General features: G+C 46.6%; 1 protein-coding gene across 1 annotated transcript in view; it reads right to left on the bottom strand.

Moving 5' to 3' along the window:
- Positions 1-20: 20 nt before the first annotated feature.
- T265_15104 (hypothetical protein) overlaps positions 21-11990 on the bottom strand; it is a gene marked incomplete at both ends in the record, with an annotated part of 20743 nt that continues 8773 nt past the window's right edge. Inside the window, 6 exons of the mRNA XM_009176602.1 lie at positions 21-619; positions 2412-2607; positions 5507-5774; positions 9199-9613; positions 9718-9912; positions 10693-10756. Of these exons, the coding sequence (XP_009174866.1) occupies positions 26-619; positions 2412-2607; positions 5507-5774; positions 9199-9613; positions 9718-9912; positions 10693-10756 (1732 nt within the window). The remainder of the gene's footprint in view (positions 620-2411; positions 2608-5506; positions 5775-9198; positions 9614-9717; positions 9913-10692; positions 10757-11990) is intronic.

The following is an 11990-nucleotide window of genomic DNA, read 5'->3' as shown; positions in this document are numbered from 1 at the left end:
AAATGAAATCAAACTTTATACGGAGTTATTTACTGGCAACCAGTGCCATGCATCTTGGTGAAATGTCGGACCGAAAAAGGCGTATGAAACCAGAGAATTTGAGGGGTACCGATTGACGAATGTACCACAAACGGTCAGCAAGGATAAACATTTCTAATAAGGGTTGTATTATCTGCTGAAGTGCCAGAATGCCAGGAGTTAAAGTCCACAAACGCTCAAAAGAATTAGATAATGCACTAAACTCTTCTGGTAATGAAGGCAAATTCAAGTTCCGGCGCAACTGATCCACGAGAACAGGATAGACAAGATTGAAGGACACAAATTCGGTGCCCGTCAATAGGGAGCTAAGCTCAGTAGTATCCTTGGTTGGATCGAAACGATAATGGCGACGAGAGCAACTGTCCGAGGTGGGTAGTGTTCGTGCTATAAGTGATACGACGCAAGTGAACATTGTTCGATATAGGAAACGAATACGATGCACGTTGGAATCATGTGCAGTCCATTGTAACCAAGTCGTAGGAGACCATTGACAGGCCAGTCGGAATGTGGCTTCCGTATTGAATTCCTCTGTCACAGTGGACTGGATGAACAGCCTCTGGACAACATCACTCCAAGGAAACTGGAAGACAGGTGAAACACAGTGGACAAGGTAGGAACGCGGCATTGGTTCCAAAACAATCGGCGAAGCGGCCAATATTCGATATTCGTAGTAGGATTATAAGAACACCAAAGTAGGAAAACAGTGGAGATTGCACAACCAGGTAGGTAGCGGCTTTCGGATCGAGCAAACCTCTGACTTACCAGATCCCTCTGTCATGGTTTTGACTGATGATCCCCACACACTTGGATGTCTTTTTAACATACTGACCACAATCGATCCCACTTTTCCGTATTGTTAAAAAATTTCTCACAACATGACAGTACTACTGATAATAACTCAGACTTTTTTATATAAGACGCGTGGAGTGAGTGTCGGGGGCTCCAGACACTAATTGGAAGGGACTCACAATCCACAAGTTTGGACCTGAGAACTTGTATTTCCCTACACGTGAGAATCTAAGCACTCACGCGTCCTACAAATGTGTACCTGAAAGATTGTGCAGCCAAATATGTTTGCTGGTGGCTTGATCTGGACAGCTTCCCATTCTTTCCCAAACTGTTCACGGAACCAACAGCTGGAAACCTCCCACCTACTGGTTTCTTATGGGTGAACTAATTCGGGTGACTGAGGAATGCGAGTCAGCCGAAGCCCAAGTGAAGCCCAAGGAACTGGTGGTACAGCTTTCTGAGAAGTTGGTTAAAGGTTCAGTGCTCATGGCATGATGGCCGGGAAATCAGTTCAATAACACGTAGGTAAACACCACACCGTCTGGCTAACGGGAGAACCTGTCGAACTGAACCTCGAAAACATGCATTGCTAAATTCTACCCACGGACAGGAAAGCGCGAGAGATATACCCAAGCACTGGACGCGATGACCTAATCATCGACAGCATGACATCAGTGTTCAACACCGATGCTTCACTGCCGTACAACCATGATTCATTTGAAAGTCTTATTGTAAAGAAAAGAGTAAAGGTGGACAGGGAAAGGACTTAGTGCTAGCTTATCACAATCATTCCGAGGTGCCTACACCTCCAGACATTCACTCAGGCAATCTGGATAGAAACTGACAAGAACGCCACTGACATCGGTTGGCAGCCATATCTTGTAGTGTCTCCAACCAGGCACAGTGAGGATCACGCGGTCCCCATTCTGGAAGGCTAGTAGCACCCAAGCATTTCGTGATATCCTTCATATTCCTCTGCCAAGTCAAGGGTTGGCCACCTCTCTGTTTACGCCACTCTGAGTTGGGCATGGAAAACAGCACTCTCTTCGGCAAACGATGGTTTGGCGTACGCAACACATGTCCCAACCAACGCAGCTCCTGGTGCTGGACATATTCTTCAATGGAAGTACCCGGTGCATAACAGAAAACGCGCTTCCTAACTGCCTAATTACAGATTCGCCGACACCAACCCACACGAGCTATGGTTCTGAGACAACGATTGTCGAACACCTGAAGACGTCTCAGTTCCGCTGCTCGAATAGGTCAAGTCTCACATCCATACAACAAAACAGCCCGTACTGTAGCTTGATACACACATCACCTCAGATTCAGGGATATAGCACTCTGACGCCACAGGTGTCCCAAATTAGCAAAAGCGGCCCGAGCTTTGCAGATTCGTGCATTCACCTCATCTGTCACACTACAATCAGAACTAATACAACTTCCAAAACCTAATGAGTTAGTTCACGAAACTGTTCAACTACACGTTCAGAGCGACAGGTTCGACGAAGGAGCACCACTGACTGCGTGTCTAACTTGTGTACCGTAAAAAATCACAGAAAAAGCATAATCATGAGACGTACACGACGAAGACTCATCTTGTGGTAACAGCATCCGACTAGAACCAACATCTGCGCTGACGCATCCTGGATGAAAAGCCGAACAATCGCTTCACTCAGATCGCCACAACAGTGAAGTCCGGAAATTAAGTAACTCGTATCACAATCTTCAAAGTTCGTGTGACGGAGCACAGGGAAACGATTGAGGTGTTCACGCAGTCTGAGAAAAGGTGAAAAAGCTTAGGTAAATGGTATGCGATTTTGAGAAAGACTTCCACCAGTGTGGATTATTAGAGAAGAGCATTCTCATTACAGCGTTATGCATACGAAAAGCCGACTTTTCAAACGCACCCTGATATGAGAATCATTTTTATCCGATCACAGGTGGTGACGGAAAGGGAGTAAGCCCATGAGTAGGGAAGGGTAAATCCACACGGTATGCGTGAGCAGCTGGCCCACTCCTAGGTAATGCGATTTCGCAATGCATCAAATGTACCAAATATTCAGTATAAACTGAGTTAACATACAAAAGCTTTTTTGAAACATGTAGCAAGACAGTGAGGAAACAACGTGACTCTTGGTCAAACCAGTGTTGAAGTACATCAATCGTTCGGTGCCTAGCTGCTATGCCAACCGAAGGTTGCGAACGAGGGTTGGGATACTGCCACGTTGCCCAAGCCTAGACAGGAGATGTCGAGAGGCAGATGTCCGGTTCGAACCACAGACGTTTCGGCCAGTAAATTCGCGCTTTAACAACCTGAGCCATTTCGCCCTCTCCGCTGATGGCCCTGTAGATCCAAACAGCTAAGTGCGAATTATGGATATTCACTTTTATTTCTCACTTCTGCACGTCCACTTTTGCAGTATCACATGCCGTCACAGCAGATGATGAGAGTTTATCTCTAGCGACTACATTTCCCTTTAAAATCGTTCCAATGGATGCTTATCAACAAATATGGTAGCATGAATACAATACAATAAAATAATACAACTGTACAAACCTCAAATTGTGGATCGATTTAGAAAACTGCTAATTCCCAGCGAGATCTCAAAGTCCACACCGACTCGAGGTGAGGTGGCCACAAGATAGCGAAACTCACGTGTCGATTTAAACAACACATACGGTAACAACGTCAAAGGGCGGTTTACGTTCAGGTCAGAAAACAAGAAAGTTGGCATAGGCGCAAAACCGAAACAACGAAAATGGGGTAGACAATGAGACTAGAAGGGAAGAAACAACACCGCCCCCGAAGCCGGCATGTCACTCAGTAAAATGTGGGGCCATACAGACCCCTTTGGACACAGACATACAGGTCGCTAAGCGTTAAACGATGAAACTTACAGCGAGAGGATGGCGCACTGAGAATGAAGTTATGGGAAATGGACAAAAGCAGCGCTATTCACCAAAAAAGTACCTATAGTTTGTGCAACATCGGCACACCCGTGGAAGGGGTGAGATGGTTAGAGCGCGAATTTACTGAACGGGTTCTGTCCGTGGTTCGAACCTGACATCTGCTTCTCGACTTCCCCTGTCTGGGCTTGGGCAACCTGGCAGTATCCCAGCCCTCGTGCAACCTTCAGGTGGCATGGCAGTTAGGCACCGGAGGGGTATTACAGCTGAGCGACGACATATATATATGTTTCCTTTAGTCTATTTAAATCTTTCCGGGACTCATTCGGGTTAGGTAGCTTATACGTTTGGGCTACAAACCTTCGAGCACAACACAACATTCGACCATACACTTTGATAGATGGTCCTAAACCAGGTCAATTTAAACTTTCTAATCATACTACCTAATTCAACCTGGCCTGGATGCCGAACCGATAGAGTGCAGCCACCTGTAACATCGAACGTGAAAGCCCACGCAAGTGTCGGATACGTCGATGATGTGAACTGATGTGTGTATTAGCTATATACCTGTAATTAATAGTGAGTCCACTACACGAGTGTTTCAGTGAACACGTGCTCTCAAAAGTAGAGTGTACGGAAGCCGGCCGGCCCTAGCAACCGAACACCGCATCACTTGGACGGATGTCACATGCAGGACACGGGCCAAACGAAGGCATGCCCTGATTGGTCAGAATGCCAACCAATCCGAGTCAAGCACCTTTGACTCGACGCTTCTCGACCCCTCACGGAGATTCTGGCACGACCTTGTGGAACACACCGTGACTACCCTATAAATACAGTTGTACTAACCTTTCTTTGTCTCCATAAAGGGCTGTCTAGAGCTACCGTGCCTTTTGATATACCATAGTGGGCGGAGCAGGAAGCCAAGGGACCGATAAGGAGATGCACTACCGTTCAGCAAGTCACAACATAGACCTGGAAGGGCAAGTTGTCGAAAAAACTATAGACAGGCACTCGGTTTCCGTTAATTCGTTTTAATGGCAAGGCTAGTCAGGATTGCTGGATACCGGAGTTTAGCTGGTACCGAGGGTCGGAAAACGCTCCGCGGTAAAGCATCTGAGCCCAACAAGAATGCCGTGCTTTTGATTGCGAAGTTCGGCAAAGCACTGAAGACATGTTCACTTTGAACCGTATTCTAAAACGAGGAAGCGCGCAAGGGTCTTGTAGCAGATGAGCTTTGGTTCCCTTCAGTGCCCATAAGTTCTAAGTTGAAGTTATCTGGCAGAACAAAGTCACAGAACTGCTTCGATATGGCTGGAATTGACCATAGACGTTTTGAAATCCACGCAAAAACATATACCTTCGTAGCGAACATTGTGTGTGCACATTTCGGAAAATATCGTGGCTTTATGTTTGCTTGCGGACTTGCTGGAGTACAGTGGACGATCCCTCTCACAGTGGATATTTCGGTGGGTCTAATTAATCGAAAACGATTTGGCCGTGTCATCGAACTCAATCTGCGCAGAGAAGCCAAGCTGCACTGTACAGTGTTTTATTTTTATTGGGAATCGTCGCGAAACTCCATTCGGTTTCGAGAGATCTCCCAAACCTCTTTGTACTACTATGTGCTAAAAAAATAACCCGATATTTTGCCCCCTCCCCATCGAAAGACAGACAGACCACCAAAAAGAAGGGGTATTCCGATTCGAAAAGAGTGAAACAAATCGTTGAAGAATCGTCAAGTGAACCTTTTTTTACGCGTACAAACCTCAATTGAAAACTGTCCACGTTCGACGATTCAACTCGAAAAAGGAGCCGCCGAACAAGCCCAGACAATCCATTGTCATTCGAGACAGAAGGCTGACTCAGCTGTGACATTGCCTTGTCATGCAGCTTGGTATCACATTCGACTGCAACGACGCCGCGAAGGTCGGAATTGTATTCCTTGGTCATTTTGGAGAGGAGCTTGAGTGCCACTGCATTGGGTAAGTGGCCCAGACCCGAGCCAATATCAACAAGGAACCGAATTCCGGGTGCTAGAGGGAACGGTGCGAATAGGTTAGTACAGGAAACGTCCCGTATAAATAAGGTAACTAGCACAGTAATCTTGCCAAAGAAGGGAAGTAGTCTCACGGAATCGTGGCCACTGTGACTACTCAGGGAAGAGTCTTTTATAATGGGATAACTGTGATGATGAACGAATTAGATGTGTGACAGCCTGTCTTTTCTGCTCTGCGGTTTTACTACGCCAGTAGTGTTCATTGGTCGAAACATGAAGAATCACGAGCTTAGAATCGGTAAGAAGTTGATGAGTGGATTCCAAGTAGAGAGCGGCTTATCCGCTGACAAACACAGAACTTATCGCACAAAAGGACACCAGGGGTAAGACCCTTCAGTTTACAGACTACACACCGATGCATGGATACGGAGACATGAATTACATACGTTAGTGAAATCAATAACGATTGAGTCGTACGATCAACAAATGTGACTGATCAAGAACTGAGTGTTAGGTAAGGGACGTAACTCGTTCAGAACTGCATAAACGATGCAGACTGTGTCACCTAGGCTCAAAACCACAAAGTTTCAGGGAACAGGGCAACAGGAAACGGTAGGAGTGGAAAAAGTTCCGAGATCGTTAACTTATTTACAAATATGAACTTTTGTCAGTGTTAGACCAAAGATGATGGGTCCTGAGTCTGCCAGTTGGCTTCAGCCACAATGCACGTGAGGCAGCATCGCCCGGAATCACGTTAACAGACAGAGCTACGACAGAGTCGTCACACGCGGAAAGTACAAAGTCGCGGTGACCTCCAAAGCCGAGTGATAACAGCCATCTGATACACAAGAAAATGAAGCTAAACTGGAGATATGCCAATTCCTTCGATGTTAACTGGCCATACTCAGTCAGCTGATTTTTTTGTGCATATTCTCAGATTTTTCCTGTACAAGTTTGATTGAGGTTGCACTCTGCTCCAAATCCTGTACCCGTGCGTTTCAATGGGAAAATGAATTTTCGAGTCTCTTCCCTACATGGAGGTTGATGCATTGCCACTTTGTAGTTAGCGTACTCATCTTGGAATAGCGTTACAAATATTCTATGGAGACAAACATTCAAAACAAACGCTACGTGAAGCAGTGATCCCGTTGGGAAATGACCCCTGCAAGGGACCAATAAAAAGTGTTCTCTGGTTGTAGGTGAGCTCGAGATGGCTCAGTGTTTAAGGCACCAATTTACTGGTTCGAATCCTACCTCGGCACCTCGACTGCTCCCATCTAGGCTTGATCGACCTGGAAGTACTTCAGCCCTCGAGCATCCTTCATGCGGTATGGCAGCTAGGCACCGAAACGGTGTTACATGTGAACGAACGATTTTTGTAGGTTGACGTATGAGATACGATAAGATTCAGTAAGGCGACAAAAACAGTATTTCTGAGGAGTGACTCCTTCAGAGCATGGCTCCCCTGGGGACTTCATCTGCCACACCAACATAAGAGCTCGCAACACTGATGTATGTAGGGTGCCTAAGCCTAAACAATCGCAACCCTCCCTACAATATACAGATAAGCCAAAAGGACTAACCGCGACGGATGAACATGTTCGGCACACGTTGCGACTCATCTTGACGATGGGGAGAGCAGGAGGTATTCTATTTCAAGATCTTAGGAACTCGCGTGCTAAGTGGGCCCAGCGGTTTCATCGTTAGGGACAATAAATATTCTGCAGAACTATCGAAATTCTACAACAAAACTATTTTGCTTGAAGTGCTCCATAAAATTTCGCTGATAAAAAATTGGGAGAACGAAACCTCTGTTGGTGGGCGAGAGGCTAGTAATATCCAAGGGAAGCATTAAGTCTACCTTACCTAGTTTTGTCCGTCGAAGTAATAAATCCAGGTTTTACAATAGGCAACACCGCAATACAGTCCACTAAGAAAACATCAGGCGGTAACTATAGAACCCTTTCCAAAGGTCCTTTCCAAAGTGACGCTTTACGTCTTGAAGGAAACTAGAAATTCTTCGATAGCCCATCAGCGGTTTCGCTCTCTTCGGAGCTGACCCCGGATAGGCGCAGTCCTCGAGTTTCCGTCAAGCTTAGGTTCTACCTGAACATCGAACATCATAAGCGATTTCGGTTGAATCCAGCTGATTCAATCGTTGAAACAAATCGGCGGTTAAATCAATTCAGTTCGTGGATTACGTACAAGTTTGTTACGTTTTAATGAATCATAAGGATGACGGAAACTCAGGGACTGCGCCTACCTGATGAGCCCAAGAGAGGCAAAACCGGTCGTTGGCTGTCGAAGAGTTCAAAGAGAACCTGGGAATACTTCATTTCAACAAAATATACTGCAATATCTCGAGTATCGTAACAAGGTAGCCTGCGGAAGATCACCGAATGGGTGAGATCGCGAATTTACTGACCGGAGGGTCCGTGGTTCGAACCCGACCTCCAACTCTCGACTTCCCCTGTCTGGGCTTGGGCGACCTGGCAGTATCCCATCCCTCATGCTTCCATCTGGTGGCATGGCAGTTAGGTACCGAAAGGTGCTACAGCTGAACGAGGTAGCAGCACATCCAATTGAAGGACAGCATAAACGAGAGATTCAGCCACACTCAGTTGATACTTGGCATTCGCACAGAAAGGCTATATTGAAATCACCCAATTCGCTGCATCCGCAATCCTAAAATACTGTACTAACATTGATGCAGTCACACCCGCTTCTGTTTCGTATACCCATTTGTGATTCTTCGCAATATCCACGAGTAATCCAAAACAACCTTCTTATGAGCCAGTCCACTTTTCCAATGATATCAACGTCTGCTGCTTTCTCCAGCAGTAAATGTGTAGTCCGAAAAGTCCTGCGATTTATGATAAACTATAGTCACATTCACATCCCACAACTTAATAATCCTTTGTTGGGATGGATAGCACGTGAGGATGAATAATCTGACTACTCACAAGTAGTCCAACTACGCAAGAGCTTGTTAGGATGAAACACACCATTCGGTTTAAAAACTCCACCTTGATCAGTCGCACGAAAGAGCTATCGTGTCACAGGGCACAGCGAGGTCCCAAGCATGGGTCTTTCAGAGGTCAGGAGGATCAGAAGTTGGAAATGACTGAATTTCAACGGTCAGGTAAGACCTGAACTTCCAAGACGACTGGCGGTCTGAAACACACCTAGCTGTTCACGTACAAAACATAAGGCTGTATTTTCCAGCATTGGTGCCTGTCTACAAGCATACTACTCCATAGTGGAAATCGGACTATCCGACAGTTAAATTGCCAATCACCAACGCTGACTAAGCGGAATCGAGTGGAATTCGACTGCATGGACTGAAGGTCTTCCGGTCATTCTCTGCGAATGCCAGGAATTGGGCGGACTGCCCATATCAACAAAGAGTGACAGGTTTCTGAAACAAAATAACCTAGGTATCATGAAGAGACAGTGCTCACCAACACTACCATTAGATATCTGCACTCTTTTGGAGGCTCCACAATTCAGTAAATCTGAATCTCCAATCAAGTATGGAGGGGCTTCTTTCAGCCTATCAGGAACTGTCCTTGACGTCGTCCCAACGTCACCAGTGATCGACAACACATGGTCCAAGAAACTGACCATCCTTCGTACTTCGTGCGATTTTTTCGGGTTCATTCGCACACACATCTCGTCCACCTCCAATTGTGAAATGAAGTCGACACATTTTGACGTTGAGTTAAGGAGCAGACGATGGTGATTGGTGGAAGGGATACATTCCGGTGGCAATCGAATGGCCTCCGCAAGAAACAGGGTGTACTGTACACAGGATTTGGCGAACGCAGCAAGCTCCTCTGGCCAGAGATGATTCGTGGTAGAACCGGATACCAAAAGCTGTAGCGCGAGAAAGTGGAGGAGCGGATGAAAGGTAGAAGTAGATAGAAAATGTAATAAACCCGATAAGAATCGAGTAGTTATTCACTAACAAAACTACTCACTTTCAAGTCCTGTAGGGATGCCTGCGCCAAGGCGGTGGCCCATAATTCGGGTAGATGCTCGAGCGACGGGTGAACGTAATGAGGTAGGCCTCCACTGACGTGTTCCCTGGTCACCCAACGAAAGGTATATATCCAAGAATAGTTCCGAAGAAAGATGATCAAGTCGTACAGTTTCTCATCCAACAGCAGGCAATCCTACAAGGTAAAAGCGGCGTTGAAATTGTCCAGCTTGAACCTAATTTCTCTAAGGATTCCATCGTCTCTGGTGCCTCTTCGCACAGCACAGCCACGCAACATCTCCGGTATTGATAAAATGCCGGTTGATCTGTCAGCTGCGCTGTGACACGTCCTGTCTTCTGATAGTATTACTATATCCCATCACTGCAAGCCAATGTAAAAAACGGTCTGACCGTTGATGTTCCTGAGGTATTGTTACGATCAATTATGGACACCGAGTTAGCAGTGCCGTCAGATGGCCCCGGGAAAAAGACACCCACACACTACGGATGAGTCTCCAGTGTTCGATAAGTTGCAGTGACTCCGAGTAGTGAGCTTCACATTTCATTTGCGCCCAACACCATGGCAGTAGTTCTCACCCAGGGGAGAATTCCAAGGATTCAGGAAGAACACGAGTCTAGATTTGGAGGCTATTTGAACCACTTCACACCCATCCTTAATAGTATCTATCATCCATGGCAAGTATAGAACAGAGTGTGTGTTCGCACTACAAGACGCGTTTGGTGCCTGTTGATGGACTAGGAACATCCATGGAATGGCAAACTCTTTTGGTCACACTCTGTAAAACTGCCCTATCCATGTTCCCAGTACACTCGTCCCAAGACCGCATTTATCTGAACGACATTTAATCATTCGGCCATCAACACACCCACAACCCTAATACCATTGAAAAGAGAAGCGGCAGTAACTCCATGTTCATTGTTGCGTCATCATCATACACGGGGTGAAATCACTCACCAACGGGAAAGCAGGACGAGCTGAAGAACAATTCACGTCACAGGGTCCCATATCCGAACATAACCTGAAATGAGCTGAGGATGTGCAGTCTGAAAGGAAATTGGCCTTGTGATACGGGGTACGAACCTTATCAACGTTCTACACACCGGGTCATTTCGGGGCGTGTTCTGTTTATTCTGTACATTCCCATAACAATCGGGGGCGGCAGACCTCTCTTTCTCGAAATTCGTAGATGTTGTCAAAAGGAGCGCGCACAGTCGACAATCACCGGATGTCCACTAAAGGACTCATCCGTTCAGTGGGTCGACGCAGAAAGCAGCGTTTCCTAAACAGTGCGGTATTATTGGCTACAAACATCATCAGAAGGGTATCAAGGGACATAAACGTCAAAGGTTACTTTCAAGCCGGTGACAACCGACAAGTGAAAAAAGACAGTATCTTCAGAGGGAGGTGGCAGGTTGAGTATTCCGAAAAAATGCGACCAGCATTCCCAACAGGATTTCGGCATTTTGAAAGTCTGATTTCGTTCGTTCGCAACTGCAATGCCTGCCATCACCAAGTTTGCAGTTAGGATGAGATGTATGCTATGCGGATAGCCACGAGCTTGAGAGTAAATAAACTCGGGATTTCATTCATCTGTAACACCTTTTTCGTGCCTAGCTACCCGAAGGAGCACAAGGACTGGGATACTGCCAGGTCGTCGAAGCCTAGATAGAAAACGATATGCAGAGGCTGGATTCAAGCCACGGACCTTCCAGCCAGTAAGTTCGCGCTTTAACCACTGAACCACCTGGCCCCTAAACTCAGGGGGAAACACAGCGGGATTGTATGAGAAGAATCCCTCTACCGCTGGATAAACAATACTGACGATGCTCCCCCGACAAGCGACCTTTTTGGCTGTAGATAGCAATAGGTAAAACCACCGAATTCTTTGGCTTGGAATTGTCTAAGTTTCTTGTGGTTTTGTCGATCTGAGAGCACTCGGAATATAGAGGACCCGATGATGGATAGAAAGAAAGAAAGAAAGCGTTCAGCTGTAGCACCCTTCCGGTGCCTAGCTGCCATACCACCCAAAGGAAGCACGAGGGCTGGGATACTGCCAGGTTGCCCAAGCCTAGACAGGGGAATTCGAGTGGCGGAGGTCGGATTCGAACCACGGACCTTCCGAATAGTAAACCCGACACGAAGAGACTGGACCTTACCGTGGTGTGGCGGTTTGTGTACCTCGGCGACCCATTGAGCTATACTGGGGGGTGTCCGCGCGACACTCACAGAGTCTCTCATACCAGGTTGGTCAA

Source organism: Opisthorchis viverrini (genome assembly GCF_000715545.1).
Source record: "Opisthorchis viverrini unplaced genomic scaffold opera_v5_349, whole genome shotgun sequence".
In the NCBI taxonomy this organism is placed as follows: domain Eukaryota; kingdom Metazoa; phylum Platyhelminthes; class Trematoda; order Opisthorchiida; family Opisthorchiidae; genus Opisthorchis; species Opisthorchis viverrini.
The sequence above is the reverse complement of the archived record's forward strand: the minus strand, read 5'-3'. Positions and strand labels throughout refer to the sequence as shown.